Source organism: Chinchilla lanigera, unplaced genomic scaffold (assembly GCF_000276665.1).
Source record: "Chinchilla lanigera isolate Chin_1 unplaced genomic scaffold, ChiLan1.0 scaffold00044, whole genome shotgun sequence".
Lineage (NCBI taxonomy): Eukaryota > Metazoa > Chordata > Mammalia > Rodentia > Chinchillidae > Chinchilla > Chinchilla lanigera.
Genome location: NW_004955445.1, coordinates 18,917,562 through 18,942,960, shown reverse-complemented (window position 1 = coordinate 18,942,960; position 25,399 = coordinate 18,917,562). Strand labels below are relative to the sequence as shown.

Genomic DNA, 25,399 nt, shown 5'->3' with positions numbered 1-25,399 from the left:
TAATTTCTTTAGGTCATCCCTATGACCTTGAAAGATACAGGAAACATGTTCACTTATCCCTCTTTCCCTACTCCATTCCCTTTTCAGCAGATCTTCACTGGGTACCTGCTCTGTGCCAGGGACTGGGAAATCAGCAGGGAACAAGTAGACACGGGCCAGCAACAGGGGTATTTACCCTAGTTTTGGGTTGTAGAGATTATCTGGGCCAGATCCTGGTAGACCTTTCTTCTATAAGTCATGTGAAGGACTACTTCTACTCTAAGTGCTAAGTCGGTGAATTCAGCGGAGGAATTATGTGGAGGAATCTGCTGGATTTGGTGAAAGTTTGAGCAGTATATTCAGGAAGGTTACATTGCCGTATGGCTGGTATGCAGTGAAGCTAGACTGAGTCCTCACTGAGCTGGAACACTGACTTCAACACCCTGGGGAACATAGGGATCCAACGGAGTTCAGCTTCTCTAGATGCTGGAGTCTTTGATATCGCCTAGGAAACATGTCATGCCCCAAATGAATAAAGGAAAGGTATCTTCCACTTAAAACACAATATATGAAACTTGAAATTTAATGGTAAAATAATAGTGAACATTTTCTGAGTAGTTATAAAATTATGGGATGATTCAGTGCTTTCCAAAAGGATCTATTTCAGGTTTTCCTAATAGCAGTTTCTGTATTGCTTTTAGGTATGAGTTATGGTCCACAACTACAAAGCAGTCAAGCTGGGGGTTGGAAGAGCTGGAGGGCAGAGGGCGTTTCAGCACATTAATTTAAGCCCGAAAGTAAACTGTCAAGATGAGATGTTCCTGAAATTTGAGTGTCAATTTGGAGGGGCGGGGGTGATTCACGTCTTGTTTTTGTTTACCTTTGTAAGTATTATTGCAGTGTATGAAGTAAGAAAATTCTGCATGATCTAGCTTTTTCATACTTCTGAGGCACAGTTACTAAATTCTTGATGTTACATCTGGATTCCAAGTACCTATTTGATTGTCTTCTCAGCAGCTAGTGACCATGGAGCACAGTAATGTGTGAGAGATCCAAAGCAGTGACTATAGTTAACAAACAACCATTCTTCACTCAGGGACTGTGCAAAAACAGTCAGTGGGGTGAATTTGGCCTGTGGACTATAGTTTTCTGACTCCTGGTATGGAGAAAAAATTAAGGACAACTCTCACTGACTTAGGGTTTTATCTTAAACGTGTTTTTTTAAACTTCTGAATCTTACCTGTAACAAAGGAAAAGGACAAGATAAATGTTAAATAATAATATTTAGTGTTATTGCTTATTATCCCCTGTGCCGTACAGTATGCTTAAGAAGTACTTGTTAGCTGGGCACAGTGGCACACGCCTGTAATCCCAGCTACTCAGGAGCACAGGCTGAGCAACATAGTAAGACCCTGTCTCAAATACAAAATAGAAAAGATTGGGGATCATAGTGAGGGTTAAAGCACTCTTGGTTCAGTCCCTAGTACTGGGGAGCTGGAGGGAAGAAAGAAAGATGTAAAACTTTTAAATGGAAATGATTTTTTTTTTTTAACATCTTAGACTGAATTTTCTGTGTTACAGATACTGACCATTGTGTGACACCGGGAATGGTACACTGAAACATCTAGTATACATCCTTAACCCTCACTGTAGCCGGGGAGAAAAAGTATATATTGTACATTGAACCCGGGAAGTCATTGGCAAAGTGAAGTAGAGCATCAGTGTTCCAGGAAAGAAGTGACAGTGAATACAAAATCTGTGTACTGAAGTTGTTGCATTTGTCCCTTTGTACCAGGAGGAACCATTGGATGAAAGCTCAGTGAAGAAAATGATCCTCACATTTGAAAAGAGATCATATAAAAATCAAGAGTTGCGAATCAAGTTTCCAGACAATCCAGAGAAGTAAGGCTCTGTTTTTCTGATCCTTTTCTCCTCTGCAGGATTCTGTTTGCTAATTTTGTCTTTCCATTGTTTTGTTTGCTTTGGGTTTTGTGATTTGGATCAGGAATCCCAGGATGATCCACATGTTTGGGAAATCACTAGAAGGATGCATAGGATTCAGTCAGTGGTGCTCAGTAACGTGGTTTATTATAGTAGAAGAGTATATGGGATCCATGAAGGAAAAAGACACATCAGGTGGAATCTGGAGAAATTCATGCACAGCCTCATCTCTTTCTCCCTCCCACTGGGAGAGCCCAGACAGGCACACTGTGTTTGCCAGCAGTGAATTGTGTCAACATGTGTGCAGTATTTCTGTCCACAGAAGCCTGTTTGAGACTCCCAAGTCTGGGGTTTTTATTTAGGACTGTTCATATAGGCATTTCTGGCAGAAACAACTAGCAGCATTCCAGTTTCTCAGAAGGAAAGCAGCTGTTCAGTGCTCCAGGCTGGCATCACAGCCTTATCACTTAGGAAATGTTTCAAAAGCCAAGTTCCCAGCTGCCAACTTTGGGTCAGCCTTATAAGCAAGCCCTTCAAAAGACCAGGCCTGCTAGGTTGACTATTTCCCTTAGCGTTCTCATTTTCTGAAGGAAAAGACCTCTACACTCCCACCCCAGCCCCCCAAAAAAGCCATGGTTGCTGTTAGTAAGAGCTTTAATGTTGAGAAAATATCAAAAGCTTTGGGGTTAGACAAATACGGATGTGACTCACATGACCTTAAGTTACTTCCCCTTTCTTAGCTTCAGGTATCTGTCTCACCTATATTAGAAAATAATATCTCCTGCACAAGGTGGTTGTGAAGATTAAGTAAGAATGATGTCAAGTATTTGTAGCTCAATTCCTACACATAGTAGATACTCATGAAATGGTAGTTACTATGGTTATTGCTGTGAAGCGCCGTAATCAGGGTATGGTATCTTTTGGTCTTGAATCTTAACTAAAAGATTTTTCATATTTATACTGATTTTAATGTTCTACATCTTTCTCTTCCTGTCTTCCTCCCTAAACATACAGTTTTAATGACTTTTAATATACCCAAGGTTTTCCTAGGCAATTAAGCATTGAACAATATGACCTTTGCACTCAGGTTTGTGATTATTAGGAAACTGCCTACATGCAAAGTAAAAAGGAATGCACACTCCAAAAGAGTTATGAGCAAGCAATTTGGAAGTATAAGGGAAGAAGCAGTAAGTGCCTAGTTGGGGACTACTGAGGTTTTCACAGCTAAGTGGTATTGAACCAGGCCTTGAAGAATGATTTTGATTGTATTAGGCAGAAAAGAACACAAAAAAGCATGCGGGCAAAGAACAATGTACCGAGGTATCAGAGGGCAGAGTGTTCACAGCAACCTGAACTAGCTAGTGTGGTCCACTGTGTTCTCTGTAGTGGGGAAGAAGAGGAAGAGGAGGGAAACCAGTCACAGGACCAAGGCTCACAGCCCTTTCTGATAGTATGAAGCAGCTAGACCAGAGTTCAACTTGCTGGCAGCAGTGTCTTCTCTGGTTTTATGCTGGTTGCATGCTCTACCTTACATTAGTACTTGTTACACTGTAGTGTGTGTGTGTGTGTGTGTGTGTGTTTACACAAGTACTACACAAATAGATTGTCATTGCAAAAAGTGACAACAGTGCCATAAGTAGAATAAAACATGAAAGTTTTCTTTTGCTCTACTGGCCCCTTTTTCATTCCTCTATTAAGAGGTAAATCTGTGAACAGTTCACAAATAGTATTTTAGATTGTTTTCTGTACACTTATTTATATGTATATGTAAGTGTACAGTTTCCCCCATACATGAATCATCCTGTAAGTGTTCTACACCTTCTGATTTGGAATCATGACAAGAAATATTTTTTTTTTGTTATCTGCATATCTACCTTTTGTCTTTTAATTACTATGCAGTATTTCATGGCTGGGAAATACCATAATTTATTTAATTATATTTCTATTGATGGATATTTTGGTTATTTTAAATATTGGTTTTTATAAATAATGCTGCAGTAACCCCCCTTTAATACATTTGTTATGAGGAAGCTATGCTATAGGTTGATAACTCTGGAAATCCAGTTTCCTTCTTGTAATACAAGTATTGCCTTTGCCCCTCCAGACTGTTAGCCTCCTGGCCACTCAGAGCTGTGAGTGTCTGTAGGTTATAGTGACCACTGATGTGCTGGTATTACCATTCGTGAGCCGCTTTCATGAAAAAAGAAAAACATTTTAAAAAGTCAACAGTGTTTTCCATTTAGACAAAATTTATATACCATTTTAGTTTTAAAATCTGAATATGTGAAAATTGAAATTATGCATAAAGAGCTTTTTGTCATGTCAAAAGGCAGTGAGAAAACTATATTGTGTTTTAACCTTGAGTTCTTGAATTGTTACTGGTGCAGTGTCTCTCATAATTCTCCAAACCAGCGAGGTGCAATTAAGATGAAAATTGCTGGAGCATATTTGAATGAAACGTTCCAGTTGAGATCAGAAACATTGAAATTTATTTTCCCATATATGCGATTGTCATTTTAATAGCATACCCCAAAATGCCTCTCTTCATTTGGCTGCATTTCAGATTCAATTGACAATTCTCCTTCTGTAGCCTTCACTTTACACTGTGTAATCCTTCTCCCTAATGTCGCATGGGTTAGAGTATGTTGCTTCCCTAGAAGGTCCTTTCCTAGTTTGTCTCTTCATTTTTACAGGAACAAATTATTTACTCTATGATGCTCAAGCCCTTTGATCTCGGGGGCCTGTTGCACTCTTAAATTATTGAGTACCCCAAAATGCTTTTCTTTGAAATTTCTAGAAAACACTACAACATACAAAGCAAACATTCTCTTAGCCCTCAGGACAATCATGTCATATATTGTGTAGTGCTATGTAAAACTCTACTGTATGCTCCTGAGAGAATAAAAGTGAAAAAGGCAAATAATACCTTTGAAGAATTAGAATAGTTTTGATTTGACAGACCCCCAAAAGCATCTCTGGTTACCTCCTGTCAAAAGCATCTCCAGTTACCTCCTGTCCACATCCTGGGAACCCAGGGCCACACCTTGAGAACTACTGATTTAGTTAGGTAGAGGGAACATCATGTTCCCCCTGCAATGATTGTACTTAGACTTCCTTGGTTCCTGTTGCTTTTGTAGCATGATGTTGAACTTTGCTGGTCATTTGCTAATTATTCGCTCATGTGGTTGATGGAGAACATCTGCTTGTCTGAAGCAAGTGTCCTTGGGCAGGCTAGGAGAAGATTCTCTGTCATATCAGATGGAGTGGATGGCCCCCTCCTCAGCCTGGGTTACTGTTTTAATATGTTCCTCTATTGCTTTCCATCACCTTTCTCTTGATCCTTACCCCAGAAGTAAATCATGTATTGCAGAAGGCACTCAAAAATCCCTAAAGGCAGCCCTCTGCAAATATTATGTGCTCTTTAAATGAGTAGGCTGTACTTTGTCAGCAAAAGCAGAAGAAAATTGTATTTGTTATGGCATAGCTAATGAGGGACAGAGTCATTGAGCATCTACCGTGTGGCAAGTATTATTAGACCCTTTATATATGTTATTCCTTTTAATCCTCAATATGCTTCAGCTAGGAAGATAAGGAAATTGAGGTTTAGAAATAAGTAGTTAATAGTCTGCCTTCCTTGACTAGGTTGGAACCCTGTGCTCTGTGTTCCAGGGGCACTTCTCTTGGGCAGTAGTAGGCATCCTTATGATGAATTAGGTAAGAGATTATTTACATTTGTGCTAGTCTGAGGGCTCTGTGAAGTCAGAAACTGGGATTCTCTTGTTATCTCTTAAATCTGCAGTACCTTGGACAGTGAACCTAGTACTGTATATGTCTGATGAATACTTGTTGACACATTGCCCATGGTCACACCTAAGTCAGTCTTTTTTTCCAAAGTAATGAGCACATATTTGCAGTAGATAATGTTTACTTTCCTTCTGGAGTTGGTACATGTGCATAACACATTTTAGTTCCTTTTTTCAATCCCTCCCATTTCTTGATCTCCTTCCCATTCGAAAAAGATCTGTCTCCCTAGTTCTTATTGTCTGTCTTTATTTTGCTCTTTATTTATAATTTGGGTTTCTCATATAAAACAAACCATGTGATATATAAGCTCATGTGTCTGATTTATTTTACTTAATAACATCATGGTCTCAAAGTGCAGCCATTTTCCTATGAATGCTAATTTTGGGCATTTACTACTATGCCTTGTTACTCATGTGACACTGGACCCAGTGGTATTTTTGTGGTGTTTCTCTTTGTATGATTCGCTGCTGTTTTATGTTTTGATGATTTTCTGACTTTCTAAACTTAAAACATTGGGATAGTACCATATACTAGGAAGAATCATAAATTTAGAAGGAACGAGAAGTGCAGCCCATTCTGTCATTTGTCTTTTTTTTTTCATATTACTCTTTATTAACTACCCTTAGTGACAAGGATCTAACATTCCAGAGAATTTATTCCATCATTTAGCAGTTCTGACTCAAGATTTTGACTAAGAATGAGAAAAGAATTTCAACGAATTCTCATATGACTTCTTGTTTTTTGTTTGTTTGTTTGTTTGTTTTTTTCTGGTACCAGGAATTGAACTCACAACCTCACGCTTGCCAGGCAGGCGCTGTGCCGCTGAGCTAAAGCCCCAGCCCAGACTTCTTATAATCTCTGTTACATCCCAGAATCACTTTCCGTATCCCTCTAAAGTGTGGTCATCTAATCAGTATGAGAACTCTGTTGTATTTTTAAATAGCCTAAGCCATAGTAGCATTGGTGCAGCTGAGTTCCTCTGGTTCTTCACTGGCAGACACCCACTGAGGTTGTGTGGTAGACCATTAAGTTGGCAGGGACGTGGAGCCAGATAGGAGTAAGGAATAGCCTCTGTCTTGACAGAGCTATCTGATGGTTCTGATTTGTGCAGCAGTTACACCTGACTAAAATCACCAAGTCCTTTCTACACATGAAACTGCACCTTTCCCACATCATATGTTTATACTTGACTTTTTAGATCCCAGATAATTTTCAGCGGTTAGACTTGGCACGTTTTTATTGTCTGTCAGGGCCTTTTGAATTGATTCTCTTCACTCTCTCTCTAAGCTTTCTGTTATATGATATTTGTTAAATTTGCCTTTTCTATATTTTCACCCAATTTATTGATTAAAGAATAATAAAATAAAACAGGCCTAAGGACAAAGCCACAGACAACATCAGACAGCAGGACACCAATGGAAGTCTCTCGGAAGGCATTCATTTACCAGTTATCACTCAGATCCCCAAATCCTGTCCTAGAACTCAGCATGATTTTGTTCATTGCTGTCTAGTGTCCAGTCTCAATCACTAGTTCTCCAGGTAGACTGTAAAATCTTATTAAGTTGTTCTTCAGAAGTCTCTGTGTGTATTTGTGTATGTGTGTTTTTTTTTTTTTTTTGAGATAGGATCTCTCTATGTAGTCCAGGCTGGGCTTGAACTCATTTTGTAGCCCAGGCTGGCCTCAAATTTGCAGTGATCCTCCTGCCTCAGCTTCAGTGCAGGGATTACAGGCCTGTGGCACCATGCCTAGCTCGGAGTATATTTTAAAATATCCACATAAGACAAGCCTTCAAGGTTTGCTGAACCCATTAGGCTCAGGGATTATATAGTACCACTGCTCCCTGGGATATTCAAATCCTCCTCTACCAGCCCATTCTTTTGCAGGCCTGGGGATGGGACTTGGCCTTGGGCCTGCTAAACAAGTGCTCTACCACTGAACCAGATCCTCAGCCCTGCACCAGCCCTTTAACTCATGATTCTGATTTGGCCTCTGTACTTCAGGTAACTAGTGCGCTGAAAAAATAAACTGTTTGCAGCCACAGTGGAAGGAGCCTTTAAAAAAAAAGTGGTATTGAGGGAGAATCTTGGTAAAATGTAAAATTTACTTAGAATGGTAAGCAGATGAGAATAGGTAAGGAAGCATTGAAAAAGGAGAATAACGGGGATGTTTTGCAATAACAGACATAAAATATACTGTAAAGTTATAACAAGTTATAACATACTATAAAGTTATAACAATGTGGAAATGTGATCCCGACTCAGAAATTTGCACACAAATCAACAAAATGGAGTGAAAACCTTAGAAATAGATTAAAAGATGCATTAGTATATGATAGATAACAATTCTACAAATATGTGAAAAAAGGGTAGATTATGGTACTGCATTAGGGCAGCTGACAAAATATTTGTAGAAATACAATTTGGCCTTTACCCTATATTGTGAATTAAAGTATATTTCGGATGGATAAAATGTTTAAATATATATAAATGTAGAAGTACACCATAAAACATACCTGATTCTAGCATAGAAAAGATCTTGTTCAGGGTACATGTAAAATGAAGTTCATAAAGCATGATGATTTGACTTCTTGAACTTTTGAAAACCTTAATGTCAAAAACTAAGAAACACAGTGTATGAATTAAAGCACAAATATTTTTCAGGGTTTTTTTTTTGCAATATATGACAGATTAATTTCCTTAGTATAGAGAACATTTATAAATCAATAAATAAATACCCTGATTTAAAATAGGCAAATCGGGGATGGGGATTTAGCTCAGCGGCACAGCACCTGTCTGGCAAGCTCAAGGTCGTGAGTTCGATTTCCGGTACCAGAAAAAAGCCAAATAAATAAATAAATAAATAAATAAATAAATAAATAAATAAAATTAAAAAAAAATAGGCAAATAAATACAAATAGTAAACATTAGAAAAAATGCAACCATTTTAGTATCAGAAATGCAAAAATTTTAAAAAGCTTTATTTCCCATCTTAAATTAGAGATTTTAAGTAGATAGTATTGTTTCGTCAAAAAGTTAAAGGAAAACAGGCCTTCACACAGTGTTGTTACCTTTCTGGCAGAATATATATCAAAGTCTGTTAAGTCATGCATACTTTGAGCTGGCACTTTGTTTCCTGGGAATTTATCTTAACACAGTAATTATGAATGCATGCATCTAAGTGTCATTTGTTACAGGGGAAAGAATTGGAAGCTATCTGAATGTTTAACAAAGGGAATTGGTTAAATAAATCATGGTACATCAACACAAGGGAATATACTATGTAGCTAGTTAAAATTTATGATTTAGAACAGAAACTACTGGTAAACTTAGTCTCCCATACACTCTGTGATTGATTGGTGGTTTCTTGGACCACTGTGTTGCGAAGGATTCTGAGCTGGGTGTAGGCACAACAGGGAAAAGTACTTTGGTACTGAGAGATTTTGCCATAGGAGAAGAATGACTGGCAGGAGTGTGTCAGGTTTGGGTTTTTCTACTGTAGAAGAATGTTTACTGAGGGGAAACTATTCAATCTATGTTAACAACAGCAAAACTTGAGTATAGAACTTTATACTACATAGGCTTACTTTCTGGGGGAAAAGGCTATGAATTAAGAAAAATGACTTAAACATACCAGAGTACTATTAATGGTTTTTTCTGTCTCATAAAATCATGAATGATTTCTTTTTACTTATTGAGGGGTTGTCTTTCTTTTCCCAATTTTCAAAGAAAATTCATGTATTGTAATTAGAAAAAAATATGTGTAATGTTGTGACTAAAAGTAGTAGTGAGAAAAGCCAGTTCCAAAGGATAGTATGTAAACTGTGGGCATCTTTTAAAGAACTATAGTTTCTAAATTTTTTTGTGTGTGTATCCCTTTTGAAATCTGGATTTCTTGAGTCTGATATCTGCCCAGTTCTCAGCATCTGGTAATTGATGAGTCCTATGTGATATCAAGAATCACTGCTTATATTCCTTTTCTTTGTAGCCTCAATTCAGTGAAGTAGGCATCTGTGAATGGTAGCTCCTGTCTTTAACAAGCTTAACATTCTAGAAGAGAAATGGAGATGTAATAACAGTAGTCATATATTGTAAAAGCATTGAAAGCAAATAATTACATTTAATTACATAGTGCTTGCTTTTGTAGGGATACAGGGGATTGAACCCAGGGTTTTCACGTGGAGCTATATCCCTAACCCTTTTTATTTTTATTTTTATTTGGAGACAGGGTCTTGTTAAGTTGATAAGTTGCCTAGTCTGGGCTCAGCCTTGGGATCCTCCTTGCCTCTGCCTTGCAGAGTGCTGAGATTACAGGCATGTACCACCACACCTGGCTACATACTGCTTTGACATGCGAGAATTTGTTCAGATGCTACTTTTATTTTACTCTACAGTAGGCCTATGAGACAGGTAGCGTTGATGTCTCCATTTGTAGATGAAGAAACTGAGACAGAGAAAAGCTAAGTGAGTGGCTAAACCATGGTCAAGCCCCATCTATCTGCTCCAGAGTCTGTTTAACCACCCTTTCCTCCCAATCATGCTCAGTCAGGTATTGTTGAGTTATTTTACTTGGATAGCTCATTTCCTTCTCAGAACACACCTTTCTGTTTTGTTCATCCAAGGCTTAATGGGCATTTCTTACATGTCAGACCCTGGGAAGGGTTCATGCAGAGTGAATGCAGTGTAGTTTTGTTCTTAGTGCCTGGGCAGAGGTTTGTTGAAAGGTTCAGTTGTGGAAATGTTAGGGAAATATTATGCTGTGGAAGCTGTGATAACGATTACAGAATGCCAGAGTCTAGATCAGCCTGGCTTGGAACTTGCCTCATAATCAGCTCATTGGAGGGGACATGATGGGTTTTGAGGGATGATGCAGAAACTGTCTTCCTTTGGGGAAGGGGAATAATTGGTTCTTGATCTGAAGAGGGAAGTAAGAGAAACCCTTTTGGGATTAGTAGGATAGCTAGTTCAGGGCAACAGAATGAACTGCCACAGCAAAGGGTGATGGTAGCTAATCCAGAGGACTGGTGGGTAGATCATTTAATGCTGCAGAATACTTTGAGAGCCTCTAAAAGGCAGCTTTTGACTGAAGGGTTAAGGGGAGCCCTGTAATGAGATCCAAATCCAAGATTGATTTCTGTAATGAGGAAATCGATTTCCCAAGGAAATTGTGTGACAGTATGATGTTTGGATGAGTGTACTTCTTGGTTGGTCTGTTGTAGACACTTTGACAGATTGTCTCTTTGTCTAGGTTATGTTGCAATTTGCTTTTCGTCACTGATAGTGCCCCTTTCCTTTCAATGATGCTGTCTTATTCTCCCTTCCTAGGTTCATGGAATCCGAGCTGGACCTAAATGACATCATTCAGGAGATGCACGTAGTGGCCACCATGCCAGACCTGTACCACCTTCTGGTGGAGCTGAACGCCGTGCAGTCACTTCTCGGGTTGCTGGGACACGATAATACAGATATCCTTTCAGATCTGTCCTCAGTAGAAGGCTGACATCAGAAGAAATGCTGTTTACTCTCTTCTGTCTGGCTCTCCTGATGTGTGCTGTCACGTCCGGTGTTCTATTTCCATTCTAATTTTCTTCCATTTGGAAACACCCGCTGCTCTTTACTTATCTGCAAATCTGGTTTTTATCTGTTAACAAGCCTTGGGCAAATTCTTAATTGTTGTATTTGCTCTTATTAATACTAAAATTTAATGTGATATGTATGTGTTCATATATTAACAACATTAATCTTCAAGATCTAAATTTGATAGCCCCTTATTGAGACAAGGCCAGATTTGAATGTGTTGATCTAGACATCATTCTGCTAACAGATGGCTTGGAGTAGTTGTGACCCAAGCAGTAAAAGCACATTGAGAAGTCTAGGGGATGGGGAAGCTCATGTGTTTTGTTCACTGCTGTATTCCAATTCTTTTAAAAAAAAAAAAAAAAGGCTAGAACCCCAGTAAAGAATATTTCATACTTGTTGGATGAGCATTACACCTAAACAGACAAGCTAGGTTTGACTCCTGGCTTCATTTCTTGTATAAAATGTGATGCCTCTCCATACCTTCATATTCTCACCTATAAAAGTACAGTTAATTGCTTTTGCCTTTCAGTGTTATTGAGAAAGTCAAAGAAATTGTGTGTCTAGTACACGATTCCTGATACATAGTAGACACTTAGCAAATGTTCTTTATAGCTGAATTTGAGTCATGACATCCAAAACCATTTTATACTTTATCTTAGCCATCAGATGTGCAGTAGCTTTAATGTGAATGGTTTTTGATATGCCTGTGGATGGGGTTATGTTCATTAAACCAAATTCTCTTCCAATAGTTGTTCTGTTTGAATCTAGATTTCCAAAGGTAAAAGACAAATGTAGTTAGTCTGCTTGAGTGATATTCATGGGAAATCTGCTGCTGCTTCATGTTATTTTCATCGTTCTGGTAATCTCTCTCCTGAGAGCATGTCTGACTAGGTTCTTTCCTGCCTGATAATTCTCATAGAAATAAATCAGTGAACAATTTTAATGTAGGCTTCTTGAAGGGCAATCTTAAGGCATTTCTGATGCTTCGTATAATGTTAGACAGTATTAAGAATTGCTCTGCTGGTTCCCAGATTGATGACTGTGTTCACCAGGTTCACTGTGGGGTTCTGGGTTGTATGGGAACCCTACGTAACTAGCGTGTTTCTGCATGGTAGGATCAGTATAGTCTCATGAATTCTTTCAGTAGATGTACTTCAAATGCTGTGCTAGGCCCTGGGGAGCCTCAGCTGTACTGGGTGCTCATGCAACATCAGTCAGTAAACATACACTGGTATTATCTTTGTCAGTTTGTAACAAAATATTATACCCTGAGTGGCTGATAAATAGCAGGAATTTATTTCTCATCGTTCTGGAGGCTGGGAAATGCAACATCAAGGCACTGGCAGTTTTGAGTCTGTTGTCTGTTTCCTGGTTCATAGACAGCTGTTTTCTTGCTGCGTCCTCACATGGTGAAAGTGGTAAGGGAGGCTCATGGTCCTCTTTTATAAGGATGCTAATCTCTGCCTTCATGACCTGATCACCTCCCAAAGGTCCCATCCCCAAATACCATCACATTGGAAATTAAGTTTCAAAATATGGATTTGGAGGAGGATGTAAACATTCAGTCTCAAGTGGGTATTTACTATATAACTGACCCTATTCAAGGTCCTAAACAGTCCTCACAGATTTAGTGACTGAGCATTCTAGTTGCGACTTCACCTTTCAGTTCTTCTATAGAATAGTAGATTTCAGAATCTGATCAGTCTTACAGTAACTTAGTTCAGTACCCTGTTTCTTTAGTGACATTCCTGAGACCAGATGTTGGACAGCTAAGTATTGAGGTTCAGGGTGGCACTCCAGGTCCCTGGTTTCCAGTCTACTTTGTTCCTAGTGTCCTTGAATTTACTGCATCTCTGACAGAGTTACCCTGTATATTAATACTGAAATTACTTATTTTTTCTGGAAACACAGCTGTCATTCTTTTTTGTCTTCCCACTAACTCCAAAATAATAGTAGCAGCTTCCTGAAGACTCTGACATTTTTCTGATTCACCAGCCTAGTTCCTGCTGGGGAGAGACTGACAAGAGAAGTGCTCTTCAGCATTGGCACATGTGAACAGCAAGGACACAGATGCTCCAAGTTGTTCAGTTCTGGTCTTTAAAAAAGAAAAAGAGCACATTCCCTATAATATCTCCAACAGACTGCCATTTCCCTCCTGTTTCTGAGAGTTCAGCTGTTTCCCCACTTGTATGCTGACCTTCACCCAACTGCCCTAATGATATTTTTTAAAATGTGATTTTTTAATTATGCCCTCCATCACATTTAAAGTGCATTTGAAATTTTTTAATTACCTTAATTTTAATTAGATGCAGCAATTAGGGTAAATGTCATCCTCCTCAAAGTACAGTTTTTCTTGAAAGTGATTTTAGGAAAGGGTAGGCCCTCTTGACTTGCAGCTAACATAACCTCTGCTGGTTGGAATGCTGATCTCCCTGCATCGTTGTGCCCTGCTTCATGTCTTATCTGTGATCTATAATGGAAATTTTTCTTCAGGAAACGGTTGTTAACAATTTACTGTTGTACAGCTGTAACTGCCTGAAACACCTTACCATGAATAAACAATTTCATGGCAGTCATGACTTAAATTCTTAATCTTTTTTAACTCTTCATTTATCAGTGAGGACCAAACATGGCTGGTTATATTCCCAGCAAGCACAGGTCATCTTTGCTTTGTCCTTCTCAGAGAAAACATAAACTATAGGGATTTTAATTGGATCAGAGGCTGGTTTGTTGTAACCTTAAGAGGCAGAGGATGTGAGAAAACAGCTTGTGCCTTGTCCTTTCAACCGTGAGAAGCTGCTCCAGAGTTTATTCTGGCGCTCCGCATCACTGCTACCAGTGAGGGCTTGTCAGCGCTTCTGTGCTGTCTCCCCCCGAGAGGCTGAGCCTAGCCATGACCATGGGTTGGCTGCAGAGTGGAATTCTGGTGTGTGAAGAGCTTCGAGGAGGGGATGGACACCTCACACAGTATTGAAGTGTTGCTCTGAATGCATTTGGAGGGTATAGAAGGTGGAATCCAACAGCTGCTGCCTTTTCAAAATATTGCTTTTTTAAAAAACAGTTTCCTATAAAGTAAATAATTTAAACATGTTTAGAGCCCCCTCTTTTTTTTTTTTTTTTTTTTTAAACTGTTTGGAGTGTTTCTTAAAAAAATAAAAGCAAAGGTACATCTAAAGATATTTTCCTAAGATATTGTTTCAAAACCAGTTTACCAATTTTTATGGCCTAGCTTAGGCCACATCTCAGGTTGCCTAAAAGAACAAGGAGAAATAAAACACGTGAAAGATAAAACCCCAGATCGTGGTGGATCACCCCTTTTACCCTCCAAAGAAAGAAAGAACACCACCATGGCACCATAGTCTTAACTACCTTGTTTTTGTATCATTTATCACATTCTCAGCTTGAGTGACAAGTCAGTGGAATCCTTTCTAACATCTTTTTGGTAGATTGGTGGTATTTATTAGGTTTCTGCTTTCTATGATAAGTATGTAGTATACTGTGAAGGACACAAAGAACAATAACCATAGTTGAGAGTGAAACACTCAGATTACTACTCCCATGTGCAGTAAGTGCCCTTGGAGGGGTTTGCTCAGGAGATTCTGTTGGAGCTCTGAGATGTGGGTTGTCTGTGGCTTAGGGGTGGTCAAGGAATTGAGAGTTGGACATGCGAAGCTTCAGATGGAGGTGAAGGATTAGAGAGTGTTTCAGTTTTTATATGGTCTCTTCTTTTGCAATGGAAACTACTGTTCTTCATATACTAAAAACTGAAATGGTCTTGCTGCTTGTTCCTGTAGTCACTGGAAACGTCAGGATTTCAGGCTCAAACTTTCATTTTTAAAAAAAATCATCACAAATCTCCAGCAAAGTGCTCTATTTAGTAAAAAAAAAAGCAGTCTAAACCAAATTTATTCAGTCCCCTTTCTCTTCACCCTTTGTGATTTTGAAAAGCGAGATCTCACTGTAATGTTAACTTCAGTCATCAGTGCTTTGCACTGTGTAAAAACGTGCAAGAAGGAAAAGTGTACAAGTCGAGTTTTAGTCACCAGTGCTGATGGGACAGCTCCTTTTCAAGTGGCATGATTATAGGGAGTGGTCATGACCACTGCTTTTGAATTGCTGTTTCTTTTCCTCAGATTCTAGAAAGCCAAGAGCCCTTGCAGAGTTGTTCAGTTAGATTTTGTGAAGAATTACTGTGGGAATTTGGAAAAGAAGGAGCAGACAGGTTTTTAGATCAAGAGGGATCAACTGCACTGGAGCACTTTAGGTTTGAGAAGACTAAAGTGAAACTGACAGACACAGACAGTGTATATAATAGTCTGGGGTGCCTTATATTATAGGCCCATTGTTGATGAGCAGGAATGGGGCTGGGAAGGCTTTGAGCCTCCTAAGGGGCTTTTCTCTAATTGGACTGGGAGGCAGCTGGTTATTGCTCCATTGCTTTCCTACAAGCCCTGTCTAACAAGACCTGCTTATTTTAAGCTGTTGTTTTATTAGGAGCTATTCTCACTTTGATATTTCCAGAATCAAAATTACACCTGAAAGAATTAACTTCTTTTTCTCATCTGTCGTCTGACTTCCTTGATAATATGTATTGATAAGCTTCCTTTTTTTTTTTTTAAGCCAGTTAAATATGCTCTGAAGAAAAGCAGATTAGATTAAAAAGTACCCGAATGGACGTGTAGGAAAAGAACCTCTTAATGCAACTTTTGATCTTGATTATAGGCTTTAGGTGAAGTCCATGCCCCTAGAAGGTTAGAGTGGTTACAACTTGCTTTGGACATTTCTCCTGCAGCATAATAGTGCCCACTAACATTAGTATGTACTTAATGTTGAATAAACACATCTCCTTCATATAAGTGTGATCTGGGATTGGAATCAAATTAATAGTTCAGGTTCATTCTAGGTAGTTTTGTGCTGGCTATTTAAAAAGGAGCATTTTGTGTTTGAAATTCATCTACATTAAGTGAGCTCTCTGATCACTGCCCTATCTAGGAATAAAAGAAAAAATTTTAAACCTTACATTTGGTACATTAAATCAGTTGTATCCTCTGCATCCAGACTGATCAATTTTCTTAAAACCTTTTAGAAATGACTTTTTTAAAAAGCCATCTGCTTAAGGCATCTTAATTCTTCCTCTATTTTTTTTTTAATAACTGTGTTCCTGTGGACACATCTCATTGGAAATTAGTAAGATTAACACTCAGTTTTTGCACCAAGACTCTAAGTGGGATCAGGCCAAAATACAAATATCAAGAGCCAAAAAATAGAAATAAACAACACTTTTTCTCCAAGACTCATTATGTCATGGGCCATTTCTTACCCAGCTGGTCTTTTCTTCTTCACCGTTGCTACACTAGTTGATCGTCCTAGTAGTGGACAGGTAAAGAGGGAGTGAGTGGGGTGGCTTTTCTACTCAACGTGACAGAATAGGCTATCAAAAACTGTGCTGTAGTAATTTGCAGAGAGACAGGCTCTCTGTTTTCCTATTATACTTGGACAGGAGAACCTTTTACCTTGTGAAATGAAATTGTAACTACAGTGGAAAAGCCTATCACCCATGCCCAGTGACTGCTTGTGAAGAAAGGCTGGGTGGGTGGCTGACCACACTGAATTTTCTCATCAAGATTGAGAATTTGTTCATCTGTCAGTCTTTAATTCCAGTTCCTGTTCCTCTTTCTGGTCTTCCACTGACCTTCTGTTCTTTAGGTTATATTACATTACCTGGGAATTGGTGATCACAATTACGGTCTCATTACAGCCTTAGTGAAACAGTGTTTCATGAAAGTTGGGAATTTATATAGAACCAGTTAGTGATAGGGTTGATGAGATATTTGCTAGACTTGTTAAGTAGCTGATTTCCTTTTGATTTCTCAGAAGAGGCAGGAAGGTAGTCAAGGAGATAATTCAGTGGAACAGATTTTTCTTGGTAAAAGTTAGAAATTTCCCATTCCTATATAAAATCACCAACACTGTAAAAACATTTTTCCCCCTTTTTTGTTTTTAAAGTTCCTAAGTTTAATGTGACACATTTGTAAGCATGTTGTAAAACTAATGAAAAGAAAGAAATGAATCTGGCTCATAGGCCCTCTTAGGCTGAAAAAGGACTGCATCAATCTGAATGTCTATAGTCCAGCTGAAATACAAGGTTACACCTTCCAAACCAATGTAATCCTGAAAGGAGGACCATACTGCATTTAGGCTACTACTGTAGATTTTAGAGGCTTTGGAAGAATGAAACCAATAGTGAGATCTTTGGACATTCTGAGATTAGCAGTCTGTATTTAGCACTTTCATATTTGTGAATATTTTACCTTGGCCTTTGGTAGACCATACCTCTTTCTTTCCTTATAGTTACGCAGTAAGATGAACTGGGCAGATACCATTACCACCCCCACTGTGCAGATAAGTAAACTATAAACTGCAAGAAAATATAGGGGCTTGTATAAGATTATGTGGCTAGTGATAATTATGTGGTCATTTAGCTCACTAAAGATGTAAAGCAAAGAGGAATATGCATGACTCCTATTCTTAACCTTGCTCTGACTTCTGGTCTGTGGCTCTTTCACATATACAGATGCTCCTTAATTTATAGTGGGACTATGTCTCAGTAAGCCCATTGTTAAGTTGAAATTAGCGTAAATTGAAAAATGCATGTAATACACCTAACCTACCAAACTTAGCTTAGCAACTCTGTGGAACATCAGGTGTTCACTGTTGTGATCACGTGGCTGAATGGGAGCTGGGGCTTGCTGCTACTGTCTGCCATCAGAGTACTGTATTGCATAGCAATAGTCCAGGAAAAGATCAAAATTCAGAATTCTAAGTGCATATTATTTTTGCATTGTGGTGTTAAAAATTATGAATCAAACCATCATAACTTGGGGATCATTACACTGCACCTCTTAAAGCTAGTTAATAATTATCACATACTATAAGTATTTAATCATGTTTGGTGCTACTGAAGGGATGTAATGATAACACTTATTGTGTGCCTGATTCAGTTCCCTGTCCCATAGATAGCAGACTCTACAGTGAATGGCTGAGTGAGTGGGTAGGTGGGTATGTGAATGGATGCTAGAAATGTTGCCATGTACATTAAGCATATGAATGGATTATAAGATTTTTTTTTATATTTCATATGTAAGAACTTTGCAAGAGAATTGTGAAAGTATCTTAGATTTGGGAGATGTTAACATTTTGTTCTTTTTCCTGAGATTTTTAGTAGCTTATAGTGGAGATGAATCATCTTCCCCATGATTGCAGCAGCATCAATAGTTAGAAGTATGTCAGCCTAGCCATGTTTAAACCTGATGTGTCTCCCCTCATGCCTTAATATGAGATGTAGTTGCAAAAGTTCTTACTGGAATCAATTGGACCTGACATCCTCTCTTTATTATTGTGGGGCTTTAGCTATCACTCTGAGCTTTAGCTTTCTTGTCTGTGAGGTAATGTGGTGCCTGGCCTGATGGTGACTTTAAAAGATGGTGGCCTTTATGATAGAGACTATTTCAGTCTTTAGAGAGCAAGAGCTACTCATTCCTGCTAGCAGGGGTAGCTTTTGGGTTTCTAGAAGTTAGGTGGTAGTCTGGAGATTTATTTTTAAATTGATGTAAGGGATTTGTGTGTTTTGGTTTACTGTATACTAAATATGACATCAGGTCTTTTGTATCAGCAACTTTCATGTTACTTTGTTAATGAAGACTGTAAGCATGAAGGATTTCTATCAGAAGACCTTGCTCTCAGTTGGATAAATATTGCCTTTAAGAGTGAAAGCATAAGATATGAGAGCTTGATTACTTGCTCATCATGGTCAGTCAGAGATGAAGAAAGCAAAGCTCCCAAGTAGTTTTTCCTTCAGTGAAGATGTTCAGGATATACTCAGACATCAGTCACCAATCTCTGTTGTTCTCCTTGTTAATGTCCTGAGTCTTCTATTTTTTTTTTTTCTCTATTGCTAGTGAAACTGCCCGGGGGCTGACCCTTGTCTCACTTCTAATTTCTATGCTGTGGCAGCTTTGGAAAAGCTCTTCTCCCTTCAGGCCTGCCCCCACCACTCCGCAGTGACCAGGCTCTACTGCCTCCTGTCTGTCCCCCCAACTCACCTGCACCAGCCCTGAAGTTATTCTTTCAAGGTGTTATTTTTTCATATACTTATATTTTTGTCCCCCAGTTCTCTTCCCCCTCTTCTCTAAATGCCTTACACGTGTGGTTTCTTTGCTTTTATTCCTCCAGTTTTGCTTTCTAGCCTGGTTGCCTTCATGTTTTTAGTTGCCTGTTTTCTGATGTGTCTTTTTTTTTTTGGTACCAGGAATTGAACTCACAACCTTGCGCTTGCCAGGCAGGCGCTGTGCTGCTGAGCTAAATCCCCAGCCCCATTCTGATGTGTCTTTTTCTAGTAAGTCATTCCCAGTCTCACAGCTGAATTGGGGTTGTCTACAGTTCATGTCTATCTTCCTCATTTGTTACATGTTGGCTATTGCCCCTGGCATATGATTTTTTAAAAAATGTCTTCGATTTTTTTAACTTCATCATTTTACAATGAGGAGACTGAGGCTCAGAATGAAGAACAGATATTCTTTATCATGGGTGTTCAGTAAATGTAGGTTGATGGAAGAAGGGATATGTGTGTATGAGGGAGAGATCTCGTGTGAGAAGGAGCAGAGGGTGCATGTGTGTGTTTCCAGGGGAGGGAAGGATAGTTATGAATTTAGTTCTGCTTTCTGATTTCCTTTTTTCTCTCTTTTGTGTTTCCTTTTCCTTTTACTCCCCCTGCCTGCCATTTTTACCTGGTGTTTACTTCCCATCACTCACCTTTCTTTTGTGTTCACAGCAGTGTGGCCCTTTGACAGAGGTTAATGGGGCCCTGTATAATCTCATGGAAATCCTTCTCTCTGTATCCAACCAATTTGGCCCTGACCTGCCTACTGTCTGAAGGCTCATTGGTGAACCCCGGCCACCTTCACTATTCTTAAAAGGGAACTGTACCAGGATCTAAGTTTTGAGGTAGGGTTAAAGATGTTGGCCTATTTCTTACTGGGAAAGCAGTCTCCCAAGTGATCTAGGCAAAGTTTGGAAATTTATGAAAATGTGAACCGATGGACTAAATTGCCAGGAAGGCTGGATCAAGAAAGAGATTGAGTCAGTTAACAACATTTACTAAACCCCACAGTGGGAGGAACCTTACTGAAGAGATAAAACCAGAATGTATTGAAGATAAATGGTGGTAAAGTAATTTGATGAAGAAATAGAAGGGAACTGATGATTTTAATAAAGCATTGATAGGACTTTACTGTGTATGTGAGACCCTTAACAAATTACACATGTGTCCATAGCTGTGGTTGACTTACTTCAGGAACTAACAGATATAGACACCCTCCATGAGAGTGAAGAGGGAGCAGAAGTTCTCATCGATGCTCTGGTAAGTTGATGCCCTCCACCCAGGGTTTTGTAGGTATGGGTTGTCACCCCACCTTTGTGTCTGAGTGGTATCAGTAGAATTCTGTGGCAAGGCTAGACAGAATGAAGGAAATAAGAAATAGAAATACAAGCTGTGAGGTACTTTACTCTGTGGGACTGTGTTAGGGAAGAAACTAAAGAAGGCCAGCATTTATTAAATATTTGCTGTAGGCAGACCATTTCCCATTCTGTTCGTTCTGTTTAATCCTTACTACATCCTTGCAGATGGATACTATTGCTGTTATTCCTATGTGTGGTTCTGAAGCCAAGGTTTAGAGAGGTAGAACAACTTCCCTGTGGTCACAGAGCTGGAATCTGAACCTGTGTTCTCTTTAACGTCATGTTCCCCTCCCCCCACTGTGTTGCTGTTGACGTTTTTTATAAAGAGCTTTTGTAGATACTTGTTTTCTCTTTAGGGCTTTATAATCCCAAGTGCCAGTGAGGGCAGGTATTACAATACTACTTATTTTATAGATAAGTTATGAGAGTACAATTGGAGCATGTTAAAACCAGAACAAACTTTATAGCTCCTTTAGGCCAGAGTTTATCCCTTGCCTGAAGCTGGAGCTGTGTAGCATCTACATTTCTTTCTGTGAACCTGGGCCAGGCCTCACACTCATCTTCAGCCACTGCTGCAGGCAGCAGCCAGCCCAAAGGAGTTGGTACGTGAGGTGAGCCCTATCAGCCAGGTCCCATCTAGTTCAATCACCTGATGTGTGTGGAAGCCCAGAGGCAGTCATGAAGCCTACCACTGGGTCATTCACCCAGGCCTGTGACAGCTGACTACAGAGCCTACATGTTCTGGTCCTCACCACAGTTCTCTTCCCATCACAGCAGACTCCCTCTCCCGCTGGTGATCAAAGGGGAGCTCCAGGCTGAAAAGGTACCACAGCCAGCCCTGATTCTACCTGTGGAGCTCTGTCCACTCACCTAGCTATCTCCCTCCTCCAGCTCTGTGGGTCTCCCTTGGCCCTTCCCTTTTGTTGATTTCTCTTGCCTTTTCTCTCTGACACAGTATCAGTAAGTACTTTTGGGTGTTTTTGTTTATTTTGTTTTGTGTTTGCTTAGTTAGTAGTTTAGATTGAGCCCGGGGCCTTCACACTGAACTACATCCCCAGCCCTTTTTGTGTTTTATTTGAGACAGGGTCTTGATAAGTCACTAAGTCAGCGCACTTCGCAGAGTTTATCAGCAATCACTATAGCCACTGGGAAGCATGGGTTGGAAGCATCTGGGTGCTTGTTAGGCTGCTTCTTGGCCCCTCCCAAGACTTGCTGCATCAGATTCGCTGGGTCAGGGCCCCTAAATGATTCTGAGACACACACACCCCCACCCCGCTTCTGCACAACCCACCTTCTCTCTTTCTCTTAAGGTCCTCAACACCAGAAACTGCCCCTGTGCCATGCTTACTGCTGGCATTTGGTGTGAGTGAAGGGATGGTGAACCCACTAGATGTGAAGAACCATCTCACAGAGAGCAAGGCTGGAGTCCAGCAGGGCTGTGTTCAATTATGATGGAAATTTCTATGACCATTTTTCTTTCAAACCCTTTCCTTGAGCAAACTGCCACTTTTGTAAGTTTCAGGACCTTTGTTTTTCCTTAGAAGCACTGTACAGAAAGAAAAGGATGTTGCTGGAGTGTCCTTTTGTTTTGAGGAGCATCTGAAGGCAGGCTGTGCCACTTGCTCCTGAGCTATATCCCCACAGTGTGATTTCTGCGGTGTTACCTTCCAGAGGTTAATTACGGTGGCCCTGAGTGAGCCTTCCTGCCTGGTCCCTGGGCTGGTTTTAATTACCATCCTTTGCCCGGGTGAATGGAGGAGACAAGAGAGGAACAGCTATCCTGGCTGCTGTATGTAAAACCTGCCCAGTAGCTGCAGTTCACACAAAGCCCCTTTTGTGTCCTTCGTGTTGCCAAGCCCACCGACAAAGTCTGGATCTTGCAGATTTTATTGTCTGTTTGGAAAGAAACAGTTCATCCTCAGTCTTGGGAGCCATTAGGTAGCTGCTGTACAGGGCTTTCTGTTTGTTTCTTTTTTATGATTATATTATTTTTAAGATTTTGACACATAGCTTTATCCTGGTGGGCCTGGTGTGAATCACAAACATTGTACATTGCAGACTGTTAATATATTACTGGCTTCTCTGCAATGAGTCAGAAGCCATCAGTAAATATCAGAGAGCAGAACCGGAGAGTGGTCTTCCATTTATTTTTCTCTACACTTGTGCCACATTGAGGAAGAAGTTTGATACGTATTCTCTTATTACAAGGGTTGAATTGTCTTTGTAGTTTTAATTTGGGGCCAATATCGGAGGCCTAGAATTGCTTGAGCAGAGGCTAGAGGGCACATGGCAGGATTTATTGTGGTGTGCAGTTTGAGATTATTGCCTTGGTGTTTTTCCCAGTTGGAAGTCCCAAGCAATAGAATAGCACATTTGTGGGGAAAAGAGTGCTATCCTGGCATTTTTGGAGATCTTTGAAGTTTTAAATTTTGGTTCACATTCACTGCTATTCTTTATATGAAGGGCAAATATTTGTGCTTCGGAACAAATTAATCCAGAGCTTAGAAAATGGACTCATTTTCTAGAGAGTAATGTGAAGGTGTATTGCTTAATGGCAGTTCTCTGGCTTGCCTCTCCAAAGCCAATTTGGAAACCCTTGAGAGTCTCATTAGACTGTAGTCATTTTCTTATTTACTAGTCTCCACACTTGCTATGAGATTGGCAGTCTTGTGCCTTTGAGCTCCTGCCTTCAGCTTGGCATGCCTGGCCTCTGTGAGGCCATTTGGAATACTTCTCATTGCTTAAAGCTAACTTAAACCCTAGCTAGCTCTTGTGACTTTTCCAAACTTAGCACCTCAGCAGCGTTTGTGTTTCTTATCACATTGTAAGTCATGAAACTTTACCACATTCGATTATAGACCTTTGTTTGTAAGTTTGTCTTTCCTAAGTTGTGATCCCCATCTACCAGATTATCTTGAGTGGTGGCTCTGTCATATACCAACTCTGTGGTCATGAGAAAGTCACTCCCTACTCTTTTCTTGTCTATAAAGTGGAAATTACAGTAGCATCAAAGTGAGGAATACGTGAAATATGTAGTAAGTCTTTAGAGCAGTCTAGCACAGATAAACACCCAATAAATATTGACCATCATTGCTGTACAGGTATCATGCCTGGCAGATAGATATTAAGTACTTAGTAAAGTCAGTTGATATGATAAATAGCATCTGCTGCACAGTGAGATGTTTGTGAATGTTTGTTGAACTCACTTTTTCAGCTCAAAAAATGTTTCAGAAAACATTTTGTGTCAGTGTTCAAAAAACTTTGGAGGGCATGGGCCTAAATAAGACATGCCAACATAGCAATTTAGTTTTTTCTTAGAAGGGGAAGAAATAAGTAGTGATTTGATAATACAAGACAGAATATTGAGAACAACTGTGAGGTATAGGCCTCTGTGGAAGTGAAGGTGAATTCTGATGGGGAATAATCAGGAAGGACTATAGAGTTGCCGGTATTGACTGTGGCTTCTGGAAGGTGTCATAGCCAGAGCAGGTGGAAGTGTAGCTGGGCTGTGAAGTTGGCAGGGAGTCACCATTTGCTGTAAGGAATTTCACAAAGATGGCTTTGATGTTGAGAGCTAGGGAACTACTCATTCTTGCCTTCAGTTAACCCTACCTAAATGTTGAACTTCGAGCTCCAGATTGGTGTGGCTCACACCTAGTTGGCATTATCTCTGTGCTATTCAGGCAAGGCTGAGCTAGGCAGACTTCATGTTGCTGTAAGAGTGCTTACTGTGTAAATTTCTGGATCCTGGCCCTTCCTGTTTCCATTAATTTCTCACTTTAAACTATTTGTTCCTAAGGAAAATTCTCTTGTTCCTTTATTCACTAAATGTTTATTAAATGCTTGGCATGTTCCTGGTCCTAAGAACTGAGTAGCTATATGACTGATAAAGTTCTCTGCTTTGGTGGAGCTTATATCTCAATGTAGGAAGAAACATTAATAAGGAAACAAGAAAACTACTATAGTGATTCCTTGTTAAATGGAGAATTAAAATGGAGTTATGTGATGTTGAGTGATATGTTGAAGTCCGGTTGGATTCCATTGTCAAGAGAAGCCTAAGTGAGGAGAAGAAATAAGTCATTCAGAGCAAGGTGGGACAAGGGCAGAGACTGAAACAAGAATGAACTTGACCTAATGAAGGAAAGACAAGGCCATCTCAGTAGAGTGTAGTCAGGTGAGGAGAACGAGGTCAAGATCAAGCACTGTGGGCCTCGGTGAGAGACGGGGGTAGGATTACCAGTGTGGACAAGTGTAAGCAAGGAATTGGTAATGTAGTCTGAGCAAACATTTTAAAAGGACAACTCTGGCAGCTGCCATGAATAGTGGGTTGGTGGTAAAAGAGTAGAAGTTAAAATACCATTAGGTAGGTAAATGACAATAGGCCTGAGTTTTGCATGATGACCATATTACCATATGGATCCTCAAAACTTGTTTGATGAAGAGTCAGTGAGCCAGAGATAGCTCAGCGCTACAAACGCCTGCCTGGCAAGCACAAGGTCCTGAGTTCAGTTCCCGGTAACAAAGAAAAAAGAGTCAATGAATGTGCAGTTTTATTCTTCCCTTTTTTTAAAAATACAAAAAT

General features: G+C 39.7%; 1 protein-coding gene across 2 annotated transcripts in view; it reads left to right on the top strand.

The window, feature by feature from the left end:
• The window catches only part of Ctnnbl1 (catenin, beta like 1), a 166,470-nt gene that overhangs the window by 32,898 nt on the left and 108,173 nt on the right, over positions 1–25,399 (top strand). For both annotated transcript variants that reach the window (XM_005392553.2, XM_005392554.2), the window contains exons 3-5: positions 1,775–1,881; positions 11,047–11,186; positions 20,622–20,719. In XM_005392553.2, the coding sequence (XP_005392610.1) occupies positions 1,775–1,881; positions 11,047–11,186; positions 20,622–20,719 (345 nt within the window). The remainder of the gene's footprint in view (positions 1–1,774; positions 1,882–11,046; positions 11,187–20,621; positions 20,720–25,399) is intronic.